The 22,401-nt window shown below is 40.2% G+C and overlaps 1 protein-coding gene across 2 annotated transcripts in view; it reads left to right on the top strand.

Moving 5' to 3' along the window:
* The window catches only part of PDHX (pyruvate dehydrogenase complex component X), a 103,712-nt gene extending 85,075 nt beyond the window's left edge, over positions 1-18,637 (top strand). For both annotated transcript variants that reach the window (XM_030560056.1, XM_030560055.1), the window contains 3 exons: positions 1,499-1,657; positions 15,260-15,324; positions 17,404-18,637. In XM_030560056.1, the coding sequence (XP_030415916.1) occupies positions 1,499-1,657; positions 15,260-15,324; positions 17,404-17,668 (489 nt within the window). In that variant the 3' untranslated portion in view covers positions 17,669-18,637. The remainder of the gene's footprint in view (positions 1-1,498; positions 1,658-15,259; positions 15,325-17,403) is intronic.
* The last annotated feature ends 3,764 nt before the right edge of the window (positions 18,638-22,401 follow it).

Here is a 22,401-nt window from a genome sequence, read left to right as displayed (position 1 = left end):
CCCAAGTCCACAGTCTGAGGAAGAACTGGTGACCCCAGCCTCAAGGGAACAGTTCCAAACTGAGCAGGAAGCAGATGACAGCCTTCAGAAAGCTTGGGCGGTGGCATGGAGCACCCCACCACCTCTTGTCTTGAGCTGAGAATGTTTAAATGTTTCTTGCATATTCTCCTCTTATGCAAATAGCCCAGGAGTACCATCTGTGGGATGACAAGGTAGAGATCTGAATGTTGGATGTTCAAAACAGGTTTAAAAAAATCTTGCTTCAAAGTGCCAGCAAGATACAAAGTTTCAGCTTTTCAACTCCAGGTTATTTTATTATTTGGGTTTTTACAATTGCTAGATTGACAGTACTAGTGTTTGAAGCTTCATATAAACCCCCAGGGGTCCCTCTTGCTACCACTTGCCAGTATATCTCATCCCATGATGATGTTAGACTACCAGGGAGTGAGGAAAGTTCAGTTCCTAGGCCAGTGATTGGATGGGCATTTCTATTGAGACATCTCTCCACTAGGAATTAGACTTTCTGATAACTCATTTTGCACTGAACACAGAACAAGCCTAAAGATATATATGTATGGTCACTTGATCAGGATTACTTAAAGCTGGTGACTAAGACATGAAGGGCCAAATACCCTGTTACCAATTGCCTTAGTTATCCATCTCTCTCTCCTCTCCTCCCTCATGCCTTTTTTTTTTTTTTGATCTACTTTGCTGTGTTTGGTAAACTCAAGAGGACTTGTGATTGGTTATCGTTAATCGATTAACTTCAACCTGCATCTGTCCCTAGAAATCTGCGTGAGGCTTTTTTGGATAAGAGAACCTAACACCAATACTAGACTTCAGCATTTTGCAATATACTCAGTTAAAACTCAACCAACCTTTTTGATTAGAGTAGTACCAAAACAAGCAGGGCAAAAGCTGTTAACATTACTATCCTGTTGTATGTTTAGTAGGATCTCTGCATCCCTTTTCCATTTTAATCTGTTCACTACCCTCTCATATAAAATATAAATATAGTATGTTGGCTCACCCTACTTTATGACTGGCAAAAAACCCTCTGCTTTGTACCTCTTGAATTTCAGACATCCAAAAGGTGATACTTGTGAACACCAAAGGAATTTGAAGCCTGCTGTTAGCATATCATTAGTTTCCCAATGACCCTGAGTGTTCATAAATATTTCTTGTTGCCCCCCTGCTGCACAATTTCCATCTCTGCAGCATACATTCGCACTTGCTGACAGTGTAGATTTAAATGGATGCTAGCTAATAAAGTAGGTCTATTTTTAGAGTTACATGGCAAGTCTTTTATTATCCCTGTCTTGCTCGTGGCAGTCCTGATGACAGATGTGACCTGTTCTCTCAAACAGCATTCTATACTGCATTAATTACTTTGGTGAATGCCTGTATATCACTGTGCATTTTAAAGGGGTTTCTTTTTAATAGTTGTTGAACCATTATTCCTTTAACAGCTGGCTCTCTTTGTGTTTCTCTTTTCTAGCAAATGCCAGATGTGAATGTGACCTGGGATGGAGAGGGCCCCAGGCAGCTGCAATCCATCGACATCTCTATTGCTGTGGCAACAGACCGAGGTCTCATTACACCAATCATAAAAGATGCTGTTGCCAAGGGAGTGCAGGAAATTTCTGCTTCTGCAAAGGTAGGTCCCAGATGTACAGTAAGCTTAGAAATATCATGGCTGTTTAGCTTCTTGGAGCCATGTATATGGCATGACCCAGATGAACATGAATGATGATCTTAAAGCAGTTTTAAAATGATCTTTAAAGCTGCTTTAGTGGTGTTGGAATTTTTAAATTATTATTAATATAGTAAGTCTCTGCCATTCATTCTCTTAGCACTCTTTTTAAATGCAAATTGTGCAGTGAAATCCCAGCTAAATGTGGCTCACTACAGCCTGTGAAATTGTGTCTTAATTGAACTGATAGAGTAAAAAACAACAACAAATAAGTAATTTCAGATTTTTTTTAGTATTTGCAGTATTTTCTCCAGGTCCTAGGTGGGGGTGGTTTGTTTTATTGTAATTATTATATCCCTTGTTCGTGGCTATGACCATTTGAGCATTCACTGTCGACTCATTTAGCTTGTGATCCACTATGATTTCCAGATCCCTTTCCACAGTACTCCTTCCTAGTCAGTCATTTCCCATTTTGTATGTGTGCAACTGATTGTTCCTTCCTAAGTGGAGTACTTTGCATTCGTCTTTATTGAATTTCATCCTGTTTACTTCAGACTATTTCTCCAGTTTGTCCAGATCATTTTGAGTTATAATCCTATTCTCCAAGTCACTTGCAACACCTCCCAGTTTGGTATCATCTGCAAACTCTATGTGTATTCTCTGTGCCATTATCTAAATCATTGATGAAGATATTGAACAGAACCAGACCCAGAACCAATCCCTGTGGGACCCCACTCATTATGCGTTTCCAGCATGACTGTGAACCACTGATAGCTACTCTCTGGAAATGACTTTCTGACCAGTTATAAACCCACCCTATAGTAGCTTCATCCAGTTTGTATTTCCCTGGTTTGTTTATGAGAAGGTCATGCGAGACAGTATCAAAAACCTTACTGAAGTCAAGATATAGCACGTCTACTGCTTCCCCTCTATCCACAAGGCTCGTTACCCTGTCAAAGAAGGCTATAAGGTTGCTTTGACACCATTTGTTCTTGACAAATCCATGCTGACTGTTCTTTTTCACCTTATTATCTTCTAGGTGTTTGCAAATTGATTGCTTAATTACTTGCTCCATTATCTTGCCAGGTATAGAAGTTAAGCTGACTGGTCTGTATTTCCCTTGGTTGTCCTTATTTCCCTTTTTTATAGATGGGCACTATATTTACCCTTTCCCAGTCTTATGGAATGTCTCCCGTCTTCCATGACTTTTCGATAACGATTGCTAATGGCTCAGATAGCTCCTCAGTCAGCTCCTTGAGTATTCTAGGATGCATTTCATCAGGCCCTGGTGATTTGAAGACATTTAACTTGTCTAAGTAATTTTTGACTTGTTTTATCCTGATTTTAGACTCTGGTCCTTCCTCATTTTCACTGACGTTCACTATGTTAGACGTCCAATCTTCTTGGTGAAAACGCAAACAAAGTCATTAAGCACCTTTGCCATTTTCACATTTTCTGTTATTGTCCTTCCCCCCCCCCGCCCATTGAGTAACGGGCCTACTCTATCCTTGGTCTTCCTCTTGCTTCTAATGTATTTGTAGAATGTTTTCTTGTTTCCTTTTATGTCCCTAGCTAGTTTGATCTCATTTTGTGTCTTGGTTTTTCTAATTTTGTCCCTACATACTTGTGTTGTTTGTTTATATTCATCCTTTGTAATTTGACTGAGTTTCCACTTTCTGTAGGACTCTCTTTTTTGAGTTTTAGATCATTGAAGATCTCCAGGGTAAGCCAGTGGGGCCTCTTGCCATTCTTCCTATCTTTCCTATGCAGTGGGATAGTTTGCTCTTGTGCTCTTAATAATGTCTTTTTGAAAAACTGCCAACTCTCTTCAGTTGTTTTTCCCCTTAAACTTGCTTCCCATGGGATTTTACCTACCAGCTCCCTGAGTTTGCTAAAGTCTGCCTTCTTGAAATCCATTGTCTTTATTGTGTCGTTCTCCCTTCTACCATTCCTTAGAATCATGAACTCTACCATTTCATGATCACTTTCACCCAAGTTGCCTTCCACTTTTCAATTCTCAACCAGTTCCTCCCTATATGTCAAAATCAAATCTAGAACAGCCTTCCCCTCTTAGTAGCTTTCTCCACCATCTTAAATAAAAAATTGTCTCCAATACATTCCAAGAACTTGTTGGATAATCTATGCCCCGCTGTGTTATTTTCCGAACAGATGTCTGGGTAGTTGAAGTCCCCCATCATCACCAAGTCCTTTGTTTGGATGATTTTGTTAGTTTAAAAAAAGCCTTATCCACCTCTTCTTCCTAGTTTGGTGGTCTGTAGTAGACCCCTGCCATGACATCATCCTTGGGTTTTTTTACCCCTTTTATCCTTACCCAGAGACTTTCAACAAGTCTGTCTCCTATTTCTATCTCAGTCCAAGTGAATACATTTTTAATATATAAGGCAATGCCTCCTCCCTTTTTTCCCTGCCTGTCCTTCCTGAACAAGCTGTGTCCTTCTATACCATTATTCCAGTCATGCAAATATTATCCCACCAAGTATCCGTGACACCAACTATGTCATAGTTGTGTTTATTTACTAGCATTTTGAGTTCTTCCTGCTTATTCCCCATACTTTTCACATTAGTATACAGACATCTAAGATACTGATTTTATTTCTGCCCCCAGTTCTGTCTTGTCTCTTCCTTATTTTTGCTATAACAGCCCATGCTCCCCCCCAGATTCTGACCCTTCTCCCAGATCTCTGTTTTTTACTTACCTGTGGGCTTTTGTCACCTGTCTCCATCAAACCTAGTTTTAAGCCCTCCACACTAGGTTAGCCAGTCTGTGGCAAATATGCTCTTCCTCTTCCTCGATAGGTGGCCCCATCTATGTTTAGGTCCTTCTTCCTGGAACAGCATCCCATGGTCAAGGAAGCTGAAGCCCTCCTGGTGACACCGCCCTCGCAGCCAGCCATTCACCTCCAGGATGCATCAGTCTCTGCTGAGGCCCCTACTCTTGACTGGAAGGACTGCAGAGAACACCACTTGTGTTCCCAACTCCCTTACCTTACTCCCAGAGCCCTGTAGTTACTTCTGATCTGCGAGGGTCATACCTTGCAGTGGAATTCAGAATGTTCATTTTGATAAGTGTTGTCAATACCCTCCCCCCCCCCCAAATATAATAATGGCTAAAGCTATGATTTAGTCATGGATATTTTTAGTAAAAGTCATGGCCAATAAACAAAAAGTCACAGCCAGTGACCTGTCCATGATTTTTACTAAAAATACCCCTAACTAAATTGTAGGTGATGGGGAAGAAGGGGTGCTCCAGGATGCTGGTGCTCGGCAGGTGGGCGGGTGTGTGTGTGTGTGTGTGTGTGTGCGCGCGCGCGCGTGTGCTCCAGCGGTCGCTGCTGCTCCGAGGTGGGGGTGGTACTCTGGTGGTTGCTGCTGCTCCTGTTTTGTTCCTAGAGGACCTTAGCTTTTACTTTTAGTGGACAAAACCCATTAGAAAAGTTTATAAAGCTATTTGTTCCACTTGACAGTAACACATTAGGTCAACTTCTATATGAGGAAACCGTGCTGAAATGAGTGTCAATCTGCATTTGTCATTCTTCTCTTGTGAGTGAAAGTTGAGTTGTTGTATGATAAACCTTCACCTTAAAGAATCTTATTTTCATAATTTATAGCTAGAGAGACAACATGGGTATACTGATGTCTTTTTATTGAACCAACTTCTCTTGGCTAAAAGGACGAGCCTTCGAGCTTACATAGAACTCTTCTTCAGGTCTGAGAAAAGTACTCAGAGTATCACAGCTAAATACAAGGTGGAACAGATAAGGAGTTATCACCTTTCTCAGACCTGAAGAAGAGCTTTGTGTGGCTTGAAAGCTTCTCTTTCTCATCAACAGAAGTTGGTCCAATAAACAATATCACTTTACCCACTTTGTCTCTCTGAGATCCTGGGACTAGCACAGCTACAACAACAGTGCAGATATACCTCGTAGTTGTGACAAGTTAATTTAAATCCTGCTTCAAATTGTAATTATGACTTTATCATAAATTGCCCTGGGCAGATCCCATTATTATCAATGGAAGTAAGGCCTTATATCAGAGGTCCAGCATCAGAGTCAGTAGCACTTGTGATCATAAAAATACTTTATGCTTATATAGTGTTTTACAGTTTCAGAATATTGTACAAACATTAATCTGTAAATTGATTAAAAACAGCTAGATCACAAGGGAGTTGTGAGGATTGGTTCATTAATATTTATGAAGTGCACATGATTCTCTGCTAGAAGGTGCTGTAAAAGTAAAAAGTAGTAAAGCAAGTAAGCAGAATAAGTATTACGCACACTGTAATATGGAGAAGCTGAAGCACAAATGTAAGTGAATTCCCCAAATTCACATGTACTGGGAGTAAGGCCTAAGGCAGCTGGCCTGCTCATGGTCTCTCGCTCTATCTGAACTTGTGGACCAGGCTCTGACTACCATGACTGTCCTACAGGAGTCACCCCTTTAGAGAAGACTGACAGCAGAAGCAACATCAAGGCAGACAAAAGAGATAAGAAAGTAGGAAATATGTCTGCAAATTCTTGATTTCTTAGTAGAAAAGCAGACTCGCATGTTTTGCACTTCATGCAAAGTTCCAGTTCATAAAGGAAGAAACATCTAGACGCATCACCACTTATGGAGAAGGATAGAGAGAACTTGATACTATTGAAGATTTTCTGTAGGCAAATGGGTGACTCTGAAAGAGGAGTTTGGCAGAAAAACAGTGCTACATACAAGGTACCCCTGTGTAATTTAATGAAATCATTTACATCTGCTAATATGCTGCTCTTTGCTCTGGATGATCCAACTCTCCATTTCTACCTCGAAGCAAATCTTTGGGCCACATTCTGATGGCGTGACACTGAATTGTACCTCACTCCTTGAACAGTCCCTTCAGTGTCAGTAAGAATATTAGAATCTGGTCCTTTTCTCTCTTTCTCCAAGTTGGTATTGAAACATTTCTAGCCTACTGTAAGACATTTTTTGGTTCACACTGGCCATTATAATGTGAGTTTTTTAAATGTAATGTTGCCCTCTGTAACTTGCCCTTTTTTAATAACAAAAAATAACATTTCCTCCATGGGAAAAAGTAAGAGCCTGAAAAAGGAAAGGAAAATGGATTTATAACAAAGGTTATTTATTCAGAGGTCTAATGTTGCATTTTGAACTATGGCTACCTGTAAACTCATCGTTTATGAACTCATTAAAACTCCAAACTATTATAATAAGTAAAAACATTTATGGAGCTGTTTAGCTTTAGAATCTTTTCCCTCATATCTGTGAAGTCCCTTAAAGATGGGCATAACCCATTAAAAGATGTTTTGTAGTTAGTCTTTGTTAATATAATGCACTACATGCTAATCACAACCATTCACAAATTTCAGAGGGGTTGCCGTGTCAGTCTGTATCAGCAAAAACAACAAGGAGTCCTTGTGGCACCTTAGAGACTAACAAATGTATTTGGGCATAAGCTCTCGTGGGCTAGAACTCACTTCATCAGATGCATGGAGTGGAAAATTCAGGAGCAGGTATAAATACATGAAAAGATGTGAATTGCCTTACAAAGTGTGAGGTTAGTCTAAGGAGACAATTCAATTGACAGCAGGATACCAAGGGAGGAAAAATAACTTTTGAAGTATTATGAGGATGGCCCATTTCAGACAGTTGACAAGAAGGTGTGAGTAACAGTAGGGGAAAATTAGTATTTGGGAAATTAGGTTTAGGTTTTGTAATGACCCAACCATTTCCAGTCTTTATTCAGGCCTAATCTGATGGTGTCCAGTCTGCAAATTAATTCCAGTTCTGCAGTTTCACACTGAAGTTTTTTTGTTGAAGAATTGCCATTTCTAGGTCTGTTATTGAGTGACCAGGGAGATTGAAGTGTTCTCCTACTGGTTTTTGAATGTTATGATTCCTGATGTCAGATTTGTGTCCATTTATTCTTTTGTGTAGAGACTGTCCGGTTTGGCCAATGTACATGGCAGATGGGTATTGCTGGCACATGATGGCATATATCACATTGGTAGATGTGCAGATGAACGAGCCTCCGATGGTGTTGCTGATGTGTCCCTTGAATAGATATGTGGACAGAGTTGGCACCAGGGTTTGGTTCCAGGGTTGGTGTTTTTGTTGTGTGGTGTGTAGTTGCTGTGAGTATTTGCTTCAGGTTGGGGGGCTGTCTGTAAGTGACGACTGGCCTGCCTCCCAAGGTCTGTGAGAGTGAGGGATCTTCCTCCAGGATAGGTTGTAGATCCTTTATGATGTGCTGGAGAGACTTTTGCTGGAGGCTGTACATGATGGCCAGTGGTGTTCTGTTACTTTCCTTGTTGGACCTGTCCTGTGGGTAGGTGAATTCTGGGTAGCCGTCTGGCTCCATCAATGTATTTCTTCATTTCCCTAGGTGGGTATTGTCGAATGCTTGATAGAGATCCCGTAGGTGTTTGTCTCTGTCTGAGAGATTGGAGCAAATGCGGTTGTATCTTAGAGCTTGGCTGTAGATATCATGTGATGTGGTCTGGATGAAAGCTGGAGGCATGTAGGTAAGTATAGTGGCCAGTAGGTTTTCGGTATAGGATGGTGTTTTTATCACCATCACTTATTAGCACTGTAATGTCTAGGAAGTGGACCTCTTGTGTGGACTGATCCAGGCTGAGATTTATGATGGGGTGGAAATTGTTGAAATCTTGATGGAATTCCTCAAGGGCCTCCTTCCCATGGGTCCAGATGATGAAGATGTCATCAGTGTATCACAAGTAGAGTAGGAGCATAAGGGGATGAGAGCTGAGGAAACGTTGTTCTAAGTCAGCCATAAAAATGTTGGCATACTATGGGGCCATGCGAGTACCCATAGTGGTCCCACTGACTTGAAGGTATAAATTGTCCCCAAATCTGAAATAGTTGTGGGTGAGGACAAAGTCAAAGTTCAGCGACCAGGTTTGCCGTGATGGTATCAGGGCTGCTATTCCTGATGGCTTGTAGTCCATATTTGTGTGGAATGTTCGTGTAGAGAGCGTCTACATCCATAGTGGCTAGGATGGTGTTTTCTGGAAGATCACCAAAGGATTGTTGTTTTATCAGGAAGTTAGTGGTGTCTCAAAGATAGCTGGGAGTGCTGGTAGTGTAGGGCCTGAGGAGAGAGTCTACATAGCCAGATAATCCTGTTGTCAAGGTGCCAATGCCTGATATGATGGGGCATCTAGGATTCCCAGGTTTATGGATTTTGGGTAGCATTCACAAAAGACTTTCCTGCCTCTCATTCATGTGTAATGCAACATGCAATACCTTACTGAGTGTTCTTGTAAACTTTTTTTATAAATAGTATTTTCCTCTTTAGTATCTTATGGTAGTTTATTTCTAAATTTCATTTTGTGAGCAATTTAATGGCTTAACTGTTATCACTTCTCAGAGAGAAATTCTGTCTCAGAAGTACTTTCCAAAAAAACCACAGAAATACTTAATAATCTAAGAAGACTGGCTGGTGCAAAGGACTAATGACAAAATATGTGTTTATCCTTTAGGTCACTGGTTGAAATCTAGCTGAAGTCACTCGTGACTAAACAAGACTGTTTGGTAGCATATGTGAAATGAGTTGATGATTCTCAGAGAAACATGGTGGGTGAAGTAACATCTTGTTTTGGTCCAACTTCTGTTGGTGAAAGAGACAAACTTTTGAGCTACTCAGAGCTCTTCTTTGGGTCTAGGAAAAGAAGAAGAGTTCTGTGTAGCTTGAAAGCTTCTCTCTTTTACCCACAGAAGTTGGACCAATAAAAGGTTACCTCACTCACCTTGTCTATCTAATATCCTGGGATTAACATGGCTACAACAATGCTGCAAACAACAATTAATGAGTTGGATTCATTTTCTAGTGGGCAGGTGACTCCGTCACCAAAAAAAAATCACCCTATCTGGCACTAATCTCCCCTATATCTCCTTATATTGTCTTTCTTGACCTCCCACTAGAAAGACTGAAGATTGGATGGTCATAGAGACTAAGTCACCCTCTTACTTCTAAGAGGGTGGCTAATTCAACAATGTCACGGTCAGAGTTATGGTACAGTGGCAGCAGAGCATGAAAAAATTTGAACGCCACTGTACCTATTCTGTGCATAGTGAACTTTACTTCTCCAAGGCTGTCTATAGAGTATTGTTCACATACAAAAATCACTTGGTGAGGAGGGAGAGCACTTGAATAATCATAACTACACTGCCTTCAAAAATAAATATATATAGGCTGTCTCATACGAATGTGCCGTGTACCAGTTGCAGCCTCCATACTATACTGAACATGCAAATATAAGTAATACAGAAAAGTATGGTATTGCTTAATGAATTGAAAAACTTCACTGAACTTGATTTTTGTATGTCATTGGTGGGATTATATGCAGAATTCAGATTTTATTACATGCACTATAGAATTTTAGTTTGCAAGAGGGGAAACAAAATCACCTTATATTTCCTTTCATAACAAGACTTTATATAGCAGTTTTCCCCATAAATAGCTAAGACCTTTATAAAAATGGGTGTTAACATTCCCATTTCAGCACAAAGGAACATTATTACTCTTCATTATCTATATGCCAGGAACATCCACAATATGTTAGGCAGGATCAGCTCAGGAAGCAAGCGCTTGGGGCAGCCAAGGGGAAGGGGCGGCATGTCAGACCCTTAGGTGGCAATTCAGTGGCGGGTCCCTTGGTCCCTCTCAGAGGGAAGGACCTGCTGCCAAATTGCCGCCGAAGAAGAAAGCGGCGTGGTGGAGCTGCCGCTGATTGCAATTGCAGCTTTTTTTTCTTCTCATTACTTGGGGTGGCAAAAACTGTGGAGCTGGCCCTGATGCTAGGCATTGTCAACAGAGACACAAAGATTCAATTCTTGCACTCAGAGAGTGGTGATCTGACATATAAAGGTTTAGGGAAAAAGATATAATAAAAATTTACACCATTATTAATTTATACACATTTGTATAAAATAAGGAATATCAGCTATTCCTTATTTCCCTTTGTCCCTGCCTGCAGGTATATTGGATCTTGGGGAGCAATTACCACACAGGTGGGGTGCAAAATAAACTTTATTAAGAAAATGCAAAAACAGGGAAAATTTAATAGTGAGGGGTATGGGGTTTGTTAAGGTAGGCAATTGGGGAGGGAGTTCTTTTAGTATAGTATAGGGGGTTTCAATAGTGGGGTACAATACAGTGGGGTACAATACAGTTGGTAACCAACTAACACTGAAGTATAAATGTAACAGGTAGCTAACAATTTCTAGGTAAAGGGTGTGTCACAGCAGCATATAACCAACTAACAGTTATGGGTAAAATGTGTTAAATAACCAACAACTCTAGGTAAAAATGTGTCACAGTGGTGTAAATATAAAATGTGAGGTGTGTGAGAGAGAAAAAGAGTAACCAATGGGGTTTTATGCTAGACTTCAGTAATACAATTGAGGTTTGGCAGCAGTAGGAGCGGGGTGAACACGTGGGGGAAGGGATTAAAAGAGAGAGAGAAAGAGAGAGAAAGGCAGTGGTAGAGGAATGAGGTTAGGGGATGGGGGAAGAGGAGCACGTGGTGGAGCAGAAACCAAAGATAGGGGCGCTACAGAGGGAGATTTAAACTCAGGGAGACACAGAGAGCAGACAGGCTGCAAGTTTAAACAGCAGAGAGACTGCAATGAGTGACTGGGGAGCTCGGGGGGGGGGGTTGGGGCAGTGGGAAGACAAATTCAAATAGTAAAAACCTTATCTATCTCCTAACTTAATCAAACTTATATAAAATGACAAGCAGCTACAGAATACAACCAGGCAATGATTTTCTAAACTTATCTTAACCAACAATTAGGCAACACAACAAATATCACAGAAACTTACAAGCTCTACAATCTTAACAAACTATGACTTTTTAAATTAAAAAAAACCAAGACCTATGGTGCACCTTATGCTATGGGGAGGTTACAGAGGGCAGAGTGGTATGTATCCAGGACCCAGCTCCCAAGGAAGCCAAGGGATGGTGGCTACAGCGGTGGATACAGCTGAAAGCAAAGAGCCCCAAGGCAAAGCCCACAGGAGCAGAGCTTAGCAGTGGCAAAGAGCCCTGTAGTTTAAGAGAGGTTTTAAGACACAGACCAAGGTTTAGCTTGAGTCTGTGTGCTGGGGAAACAGAGCCAGCAGCTAAAATAATAAAATAAAAGTATAGAAAGTTTTACAGAGGGATTCTTACCAGTCCCCAAGGCAGCAGCAAAGGCAGAAGCAGCAGCAACATCAGAAGAGGCAAGGAGGGTTCGGTACAGTCTCAATAATTAGGAGATCTCTCAGGTAGCAATTCGTTCTTTGTGGGGGGGTTTTTCAAAAACGGGGGTACGCTCAAAAATAAAACAAGAGCGGAGAAAGGACCCCCCAGAACCCCTGGCTGATCAGACCAGGCAGCAATGCAGGAACCTTTCTGAGGTGTGTTTCAAAAATGTCTGGTTTTAAAGGCAAACTTGGGCAGTTTCCCACCAGTAATCCTGATAGGCTCCCTCTGTCACAGGGGAGGGGGCACAGGGGAAAAACTGAAGGTAAGCCCAGAGACATGCCTGGACATAGTCCTGTGCAATAGGTGACTCAAGAGCACATGAGACTATGACTCATGCCCAGGATCTTAAACCACAATAGGCCTTGCAGCTCTGGACATTGCTTACCCTACACCAAGCCCAGGTTCAACGAGGTGATAACAGGACTAACCCTTTGAAAAGGGCAGTGGTCCCACTTAGCATGCAGCACAAGTGGCCATCCCTTTGAGAAGGGCAATGGCACTTGTTAAACAACTTAAGGGGCCCTCCCTTTGAGAAGGGCAGTGGCCCTGGTAAACAACTTAACAGCCAGGGAAGGGCGGCCACAGGAGAACAGAAAACAAAATGGAGTCTGGGGAAACAAAATGGAAGAGAGGAATAGCTGTAACGGACACCCTTCAGTCTGTCCTTTTTAGTTTATTACAAAGTCTGTTACCTTGGACACCTTTTCACAAAATGGAGATAATTGAGTTAAAACCCAGAAGCTAATCCTTCACAAAACTCCACTCCGACACCAAAAGCTTTGTATCATTATCACTTATTGAAGGGTTTGTTTTCTGAGGACTTTATAGAAACCTGGTGTCCTGAGGAGCGATTTGAAGGTGTTATGGATCACTTAAGGAAAGGGAGGTGAAGTGCCTTGCCCAAGGCCTCTCAGCAGAGATGAAGAGAACCCATGCCTCTGCCCTAAACATTAAATCATCCTGCCTTACCTAGGATGTTCTTCAAGTGACTTTATTTACATTTTATGTTTAACAAGAAAAGCCTTTCAGCTTATTTCCCCGTGACTTTTGCAGTTAAAGTAAATGTCTGGACCTTTTTCTAACAAATAAATCCCACATATATTGTTATCAGAAGACTTTTCTAAAGGGAGCAATATAGTTTGAATGTTTTGGTTTTTTTCATCAGTTTAACTAAGCCTAAATGTTCCTTCATATCTTATGAAACCGTGGGAAACCTATCATTTGTTTGTTGCCTACAGCCTGGAAAAAGTATACAGACTGCATTCCTTTCACTCATATTCTTGATATCTTAGTGCAGGTCTGAGCCCATCTCTCTCTGATTTTTCAGAAAAAAGCAACTGTTTCCAAAATTAAAATCAGAGGGAGATGGGCTCAGACCAGCTCTAGGATTTTGAGAATATGGATGAAGACACTGCAGTCTGTATACATTTTTCCTTCCTGAAGGCAACAAAGCAAATTAATGTATATAAAAATACAACTAATTAAAACAATTAAGATAAAGAATAAAAGCAATACTTAGAGGAGGATTATAGAGATGGGGAGGGAAGGAAGTTGGTAGAGAGGAGGTGTTGGGAGCATGCACTAAATAGGATCATTCAGATACTTCCAGGACAGCATCCTACATCTCTGAAAGTTTTTTTTCCTGGGTATTTCTTTTACCATAGTCAATTCTTTCCACGGTGACCAAGCTTACAATGTTTATGCTCCAGTATTCAGTTGCTGGTTGCTGTTTGGCTTTTCACTTTTTGTAGTGCTAGTCTTTTAATAATTATTAGTACTCTGCTAAGCCAAAGATTTTCAGACTTATTCAGCTTCCAGTGAACATCCATTAGGTTTAAAATTACTTGTTTAGTTTGCAACACTGTTTTGATAGGAAATAATTAATTCTGCAATTAAGTTCTGCCCAAAATATATGGATATGGCAGCAATCACAAAACATATGAGTTAAGTTAGCACCTGCTGAGCCACAGAGCCAACATTTTTCTGACTTAATCGCTCTATGATTCAGCTCCCCATCTATAAAAAGCAGGTAATATCCCCCTCCTCATCTCCCAGGGGTGTTGTGAGGATAGGTTAATGTTTGCAAAGCGCTCAGATACTATTGTGATGAACACCATAGACAAGCCCATTTGAAAACTAATAATTCTGCCTTTGGAGCAGGGTATGGATAGTGTGCAGCAAATAAGGCTATGAGCAACACACTAAATAATGAGGAGAAAACAAAATATTGAATAGCTGCTCATTTAAGTGAGCACTGTCCATCCAGTATACTAAATGAAATAGGGCTCCTGTGGGGAAAACATAGTATGTGATCATGTAATTAAAAACTGTATAGTAATGTGTATGCAGAAGGGGGCTAAATTAAGGCATTTTCTAACTTTTGAGTGCTTGACATTGCAATGTTAATATTCTTTTAGTGTATTTTTTGTGTGTACTTCCCTAAGTTTTTAAGAAAGCAAACTAGAACCTTCCCCCCCCCCCAACAGATTTAATCATCTGGCATCATATTGACACACGTGGTTCGTCAGCAGGTTTTGGTCTCTCACACAGACCTTTGCTACTGAACTAACAGAGTAACTGATAGAAGTAGTAGGTTATCATCCTGTGTGTGGACTAGCCCTACAGGAGGATGGCACACTTTGCCAGTGGGTTTCCCAGATATTTGCTTATAGCAGAAGATTGGTGAGACGCCGGAATCGTGGGTTCCATTCCAGGCTCTGGAGAAGGGCGTGCTCTAGTGGGGGTACAGACTCTTCTGGCTGTTTTGCCTATACTTGATCCCTTCTACTCTATCCTCTCCAACCTGCCCCTGTTCCAGTCCTGTCTTATCCACATCCCTGGGTCCTCAGCCCAGTTCTACTCTCCTTGCCTATCTAGTCCCAGTGTCTCCTCAGGAGTCTTATCCAAGTCTCATTCTCTTTGTCTGTCCAGTCCTAGTCTCCACATCCAGGCTCTCTGTCAGAGTCTCAGTCTTTCTTTTAAATGTCAGCCAGTGCCAGTTACTCCCTTCCAGCTCATCATCCAGTCTCTCTGGCTACCAGGCCTAGTCTTCTTCCCCAGGCACCTCATCCAAAATGTCTCACCTCTCACATAACTGCAGCATCTAATCATTTTCAATGTCATATTTAAATGGCAAAACTATCTGCCTCAAATATTTGTGTAGACCAAAAAGCATATAGGGAGTTTTACTAATTCTGTGCCATACTCAGTGTGTGCTGTCTTACTCAGATACAATGTGATGAAATAACTTGGTCTGGGATTTTATTTTCTATCTTCACTTTCTTAGGCTCTCGCAAAGAAAGCAAGAGATGGAAAACTGTTACCTGAAGAATACCAAGGAGGATCTTTTAGGTATTTTTTTTTTTAACCAATTTAATAGATACAATATGAGCTTAGAACTACGACTGGCTCTCAGGTATTCAGATGTGCATTAACACGTCATCTTATAAAATCAGCCAATGTATCTGTGAAAGCAAATTAAGTGATTTTGAAAAGAGATGCAGCAATTTACACCTGCAAATTAGCAAGGATAATCTAGGCCTGAGATTCCTGTATCAAGAGAAGAATTTTCAGACAGATTCATCTTGATACAGCCAAGTCTGCTGAGAGTTGAAAATAGGGAGAAAAAGGGTTTTGGCTTTTATTTTGCATGTATGTCCATCTGCAGGAGATTGTTTATTATATTTAGTAGTTAGGAAAACACAGAGTCAAATATTTACTTTATAAGGTAAAAAAATAAAAATATCTTTCTATTGCAAAGGCATGACTACTGCAGTGTAAACCAATGTACTGTCGCCTCATTTAACCCAGCCTTGCAGGAAAAGGTCTCCAGCCAAACAAAAGCTGCTCTATAGCTGGGAAATAACCTTCCTTAGTCCACTCTGATATTTGAGATGTAAACTTCAAAACTTAAATGGGACAATTTACATGTAGTTAGCAGTCCTCCCCCCCCCTTTTTTTTTTTAATTTACAAGAAGAAATGAAAAGGTTTGTGCTAAATAAAATGTTAATATTTAAATGCAAGGCAATACAGAAGTTAAGTTTCTAACAAATTTTATATTGGCTTCTTTGACCATATGCTGATTCAGTTTTTTGTGATTTAATGTGTATCTTAATATATTACATTTATGAGAAACATAGCACTGTTAAACAGAGAGTGGCTAACGTTGCTGTGGAAACCTGAACTTCATGACTTTTTTAAGTGATTAAGTGTGTTGTTTTTTTTTTTACCTGTGCATGGTATTAACACAAATCTTTGCATTTACAATGGATAATTGGTGACTATAAAAATGTCCTGGGACGCACTAGTAATAAAGCTCTTTTACCGAGAGAGATTTGTTAATATGGGTAGTGTAATTGGACTGCACCAGCCTTGAACACAGAACTATTTATTTTGCATGGTGTTTTCAGGCTGAAGCAGTTGTCAAAAGAAAATATCTCCTAGATGATCATAAGCATTTCGGCAGAAAAGCTAATGGGAATCCAGCAGTGCCGGGATGGATGTCCTCATTAACAGAAATGGCTTTAGTGAGGGGAGAAGAAAAAACTACCACCTCACTGGTTTCAAAAGAAGGATGATAAATTGAAAAATAAATGGAGGCATTGGGCTAGTTCCTTCCTGTAGCTAGTCATAAAGGGGTAACTCCATCCTGGGGTGGTATAGAGTCACCGTAATGGCTTGTATGCCACCTCCAGTGAGTGACATAGGGGCATGCCCTTGAGAAACAGAGTAGGGTTTTACCTGTTTAAAGGGTTTACCTGTGCCCCAGTGATACCCAGCTGCTGTACTGGTACATTGGCATTATCAGTATAGCCTTTGTAAATTGAAGCACCCCTTAGTTACATCTGGAGGCCACCCTGGGACACACCTGGCCCAGGATCAAAGAGATTTAAAGCTGCCTCTTTCATCTTTGCTCTCTTTTCTTTATCATACTTTTGTGAAACATTAGACCGTCGGTATTTTGTGAATCATTAGAACTTAGCTATGGTACAAGAGCTGAATTCAAATACTAGATATAGTTTTGCATCATATCTTTTATGCACTTCCCTGCATCAGGCAACACCTTACCCAGCAGATAGGATTCATTTATAGGAGACAGCAGGCAGAGATTTGACTGCTGCTATCCCATTGGGTTCATTTCAGGGTGAGGGTCACCGTACATTGAAATCAGACTTCCATTGTTAGAGGCTGCAGTTGTGATGTGCTGAATGGGCCTTTTCAAAGATGCGTGGAACTACGCCCTCCTGTTCAGCCCATACTGCTCATTTTTTGGGCAGTGCTAATCTGACTGGAGGAAGATGAGGTTGCCACTGCAAATTCCCTTCGTAGTGACTTTTCCACAGCTGGGTGTATCTCGGTTGTGTGACAATGCAATGATATCTTCCTATAACACGGAAAATATGTACATAAACTTTTCCCCCTTCCTTTAGCATTTCCAATCTGGGCATGTTTGGCATCAGTGGCTTCATTGCCGTCATAAACCCTCCTCAAGCCTGCATCCTCGCTGTGGGACGAGCTCGACCCGAACTCAAGATTGTGGAAGATGAAGAAGGGAACGAGAAACTTCTGCAGCATCAGCTTATGACAGTGACACTGTCAAGCGACAGTCGGATGGTGGATGATAAACTGGCTTCACTGTTTCTGGAGACCTTGAAAGCAAACCTAGAGAATCCAATACGACTTGTCTTATGTTAAACTGATCAAGGATTGGCTCCTGCTTTGGCAAAATATGGAACAAGGTTACAAACTGTTCCCCTCTCCTCCCCCACTGCCCCAGAGAAATAATGAATACTAAGCATGAGGGGGACAATTAAAATATTTAATTTATTTGAATTAACTTGAAAGACTGTTCAGATCCATCTTTGTGACCATTTGTAGCTCTCAAGTTTTATACTGTAAAAGTACTGAAATACTTCAAAGAAATATTAAAATAGAATTAATGCATTATAGTTCTTTCACTGCTTAATGGCAACTGCACCAAATTTAAACATATATGTTACTGTTTAGTTAGAGAGAGAAGTTTAGAAAAACCTTGGGAAATTTGAGTGAGAAACGTGGAATGAAAAAGGGAATGAGACAATGCTTTCAAGTGAGGAAAGCAAGCAGCATAACTGAGCAAGATGGCCCTATAAATCTCAGTCATCAAGAGAATCAAGCCAGCTATGGGTTCAAGCAATATATTTTAGCTATTTAATATGTAAAGAGGGTTCCAGCTAAAATTTTCTGTTACAGTTGGGTGATGTGAACTGTGAGAGCTCTGAGATTTTTGACAAGGATTTTGCTGGGGGTTCTACTTGACACTAGATAAGTTACTTTGGTTGGTGACACATAACCCTATATAAGTTGCTTTAGTTTGGTTCATGTCACAAACTCAGCCATTCTTGACCTTCTACTTTATTATGATCTTTTCCAGATGAAAATAACAGTGTGTGGAAAAATTCTAGTGCACAAAAACCAAATTACATAATGGATGTAAATGGAAAAATTCAAATAAAATAAAATATTAAATAGCCTATTAGTGTTTAAAGCTGGATTTGAAAATGCACTTAGCATTAGATTAATTAAAAACACATTTAAAGTGTGTGTGGATATGCACTTCAGCATTTTAAGTTCGCTACTTAATGTAGTGTCCCACAAAGGAGACAAATAAATTTAATAAATGTGTCAGTAGGCGTATTGTAATTTCTTCAACACCCCAGATATTTTTATCATTACAAACTTTAAATGTGCAATAAATTGTGAAAGTGATACTAACCCAATACATTATTACAATAGTAATGAGTTCCATTAAATTTAAATGTTGCCCTGTATCAAAATCTAATTGGTGTGTCCTTGTTTGACTATTGCAAATTGCAATAGTGCTTTTGCAATTGTTCCATAGTATGTTATCTGATGGGTAGCTGAAAATTGAAGTATGTTTGCAGACTGAATATCTTGATGATCTTTCTATCACACAGTGGTACCAACTTCTTCATCAGACCTAGTGGCAAAGGTCAGATTTTGCATACTGAACATTTGCTCAATAAATCCCTTCTTTGAATGGAAGGAATGAATGTATCATTACAAAGTGCATATCATAAGTAGATGGATACTGAATTGTAATTCAGTTTGAGTAGCCTTTTATTTGGAATCCCTATTATGATAGTTTACTGCATATATCATATGGAAACAATGGGAATTTCCAGTTAAATAATTCCATTGAGGGGATCTGATGACAGCATAAGCCACTAGTGCCCCATTCAAGTCCTGGAGTCTGTCACCATTAGAGCTACCGTATTTTGTTGTATGTAATTCACTGCACCAATTTGTTCTTTAAGATCCAAACTTCTTAAGTATTTATTTACTCACCAAGTTGTTCCAATACTTACAATAGTAAGTGTATGTCTAAAACTTATGTCAATGTTCAGGTTGGAGTTTTCACAAAACTAATTTGCTTCTTTAACTGATGTGTGTGAACAACAACATGAGAAATTCATAAGCTATCAATCTGACATTGTATTTCTGATTACTTACTGTGGCAAATTGCCAGCACTATTATGATGGGTCTTGCACTTTCTCTTCTTGGGGGGGGTGTTCAGGGGACCATTTCTTGCTTCTAAATTGGAATATTAATTGCCCCACTAGTGTCCTAGAGGAAGGGAGTGGAGAGGGAGGGACCTGGGCCAACCCTCTACTTCAGGTCCCAGCCCAGGGGCCCTGAGGATAGTGGTAAACCACTTGAACTGACGGTTCCTTCCCCTGGGCTATTTCCCTCTCCTGCCCTTCAGCTTGTGGGGGCTTCCTGCCCTCCCTCTGCACAAGCCAGATGCCTCTTACCTAGGGTCTAGAACTTCTTAGCTCACCACAGCACTTCTCCAAACAGTCCTCTGCTTCCCTTCAAACTGTTCTCTGCTCCAGCACCAATCCTTTCTGCTCCAAGTCTCACACTGTATGATTGAAGCATGGGTTTTTATCATGTGACTGGCTTCAGGTGCTGTAATTGACATCAAGTGCTCTAATTAATCTATAGCAAACTTTTTTCCACTTACAGGGAATAAGGCTCCCTTCTAACCCTCTCCTGCTGCCCTCTGGCCATGCTGTATCACATTACATAGGGTTTACTATGCTGTTATTCATATACCCTTTTTGTATTGGCAGGATTTTGTTCTTGATAACTGAGATTTTCAAACTTGTATGCTTTTTAGGTTTTTAATTTTTAGACACCTAGACATATATGGTCTGATTTTTTTCAGAGGTAATGAGCAGCCCCAGGTCCCATTGAAGACAAAACATTTACATATATATAGTGTCTTTAGTAATAATGAAGTTTAATAGGTTCTAATGTGTTTGGATAGCTAAATCTAATCTGCCTAGTAAAATTCCCCTTATGTTTTTAAATCTGGTATCTATTCTTCTTTTCCTGTCCTAAAGGGAAAGTGGGGTTCATATGTACTCAACAGTTATATGTTCCACCCCACAGGAGGCCACAGTGGGCAAAGTGATTCCTACTTAAAATGTATGCAGTCAGCATAGTTTGTACGTTGATTTGGGAGCCACTGGAAGGTGCTGTTGTATATAAACATAATGTTGACTGCACATGGGGCACATTATATAACAAATTCCTCTCTGCTGCCTGTACAAACAGATGCAGTGCAATTTTTTCATGCTAATGTGAGATTTTTTTTTTGATCTGTGCTTCTATCATAGCCATGCAGATTAACTTCAGCGTGTGACCTGTAGCTAACCCCTTCACAGCATGCAGAATGGTTACTTGTAAGTATCCCAACATTGTCACTGGATTGAAACATAGTTGGTGACACACGATGTGTGGTGCCCATCCAACTGAAGAAAGTCTGAACAAGTGAAAATGTCTTGTGGTTTCAACCTAGTCCCAAGGAGATGAGTGTCCATATTACAGAGTAACCACACCATTTGGCACAGCAAATGATTGCTACAAAAGAAATGGAACAGCAAAAGTGGTGCTATTTAGGATTAAAATATACAGAAAATATTTCATTCTGGAAAACTTAGATTTAAAAGTATTGTGGATAAGATGTTTCAGAAGTGTCAATGGTTAAGTATGAAACAGTTTTACTTTAAATAAAAAGCTTCAAAAGTATCAAATACCTCATGCATTGTTCTTTGTGAATTTACCATTGTCAATATCTTTGGCATGTCTAAGCAAGAGACTCATGAAGAAGTGATCCGATTTCCTAGAAAGGAGGAGTCAGAAAATTGAAGATAGAGATCTATGAACATTGTACTAACATTTTCTGCTGGGAACATGCTTCCTGGGAACAGGGATATGCTTGAATGTTGGGGTGGGGGAAGAGTTCTATATAGCTTTACTTTGAAAAGAGAAATTGAGAAAATATATTTTGCTTCAAATGCATCCTGTGCTTGACAGCATGTCAGAAACAGTATGTACCCTCCCTATACTAATTATGTTATCAGTGTAGATGACTTTCTTTCTGAGCTCTTTTTTAATCTGTCGTCTCTGGAATCATCCCAGATGTGAATCTCTAAAACAACGTAGGTACTGCAAAGTGATTGGATAACACTGAACCTCTTGTCTCGTGTTGATTTATTCCTACACATAATACAGTAGAACATTTTTAGATCCCACTAATGACAAGTCCTATTGAACATTACAAAATTTAGCAGTTTAGCAGGCAAGCCAAAAATTTGATGAAAAGGCTTCTGTATCAACACTGCCTTTGTGGACATGGACCCGTGTATTTTCTATGTACATTGTTGTAGTGGGTAAAAATTGAAGTGTATTAGGCAGAGACAGGAATGTGTGCCGTACATTAATGAGAGAGGAATAGTTATATAATTCTGAGCCACTGGAACAAAGTGTCCTACAGGTCTTTGTCTCAATGTGAAGTAGTCAGTGCATTAGATGAGGGAAAGTATGGAAATGGGTGTCTCCAGGGATTGATAATCTGATACAAAGCCTTACTTTGCTCAGTTGTTTGTTAGTTTGAAACTGACTCATATTGTTACTGAGAGAGAATTACTATTTGGTGGCTGCATGGTGACCTGTGGGAAATGAATTGATGGCTTCAGGTCAGATGCCCATAATGCAAAACACACCAATACAACTGAGCCCATGTGGACAGTCTCGGTGAAGCAGTAAAGGATTGAGTAGAGAGAAATTCCCTTCTCACCGCCGCATGTTATCCAGAAATGGTCCACGATGGGGAGCAATGTGTGGGAAGCTTGCATAGCTGCTCCCTTTGCTGTATCTGCTCTGTGAACGAGGACCTTGCTCTCCAGGACTGACAATCCAGCATCTTTCACAAGTACAATATTCACTAATCTTCAAAGAGATTGAAGAGTTCCATTGGACTAGACATGACTTAGTGTATGTCTACACTACGAAATTAGGTCAGTGTTTTAGAAGTCAGATTTTTAGAAATCGATTGTATACAGTTGATTGTGTGTGT

This window comes from Gopherus evgoodei, chromosome 4 (genome assembly GCF_007399415.2).
Source record: "Gopherus evgoodei ecotype Sinaloan lineage chromosome 4, rGopEvg1_v1.p, whole genome shotgun sequence".
NCBI classification, from domain to species: domain Eukaryota; kingdom Metazoa; phylum Chordata; order Testudines; family Testudinidae; genus Gopherus; species Gopherus evgoodei.
This window is presented reverse-complemented; position numbering and strand designations above follow the sequence as displayed.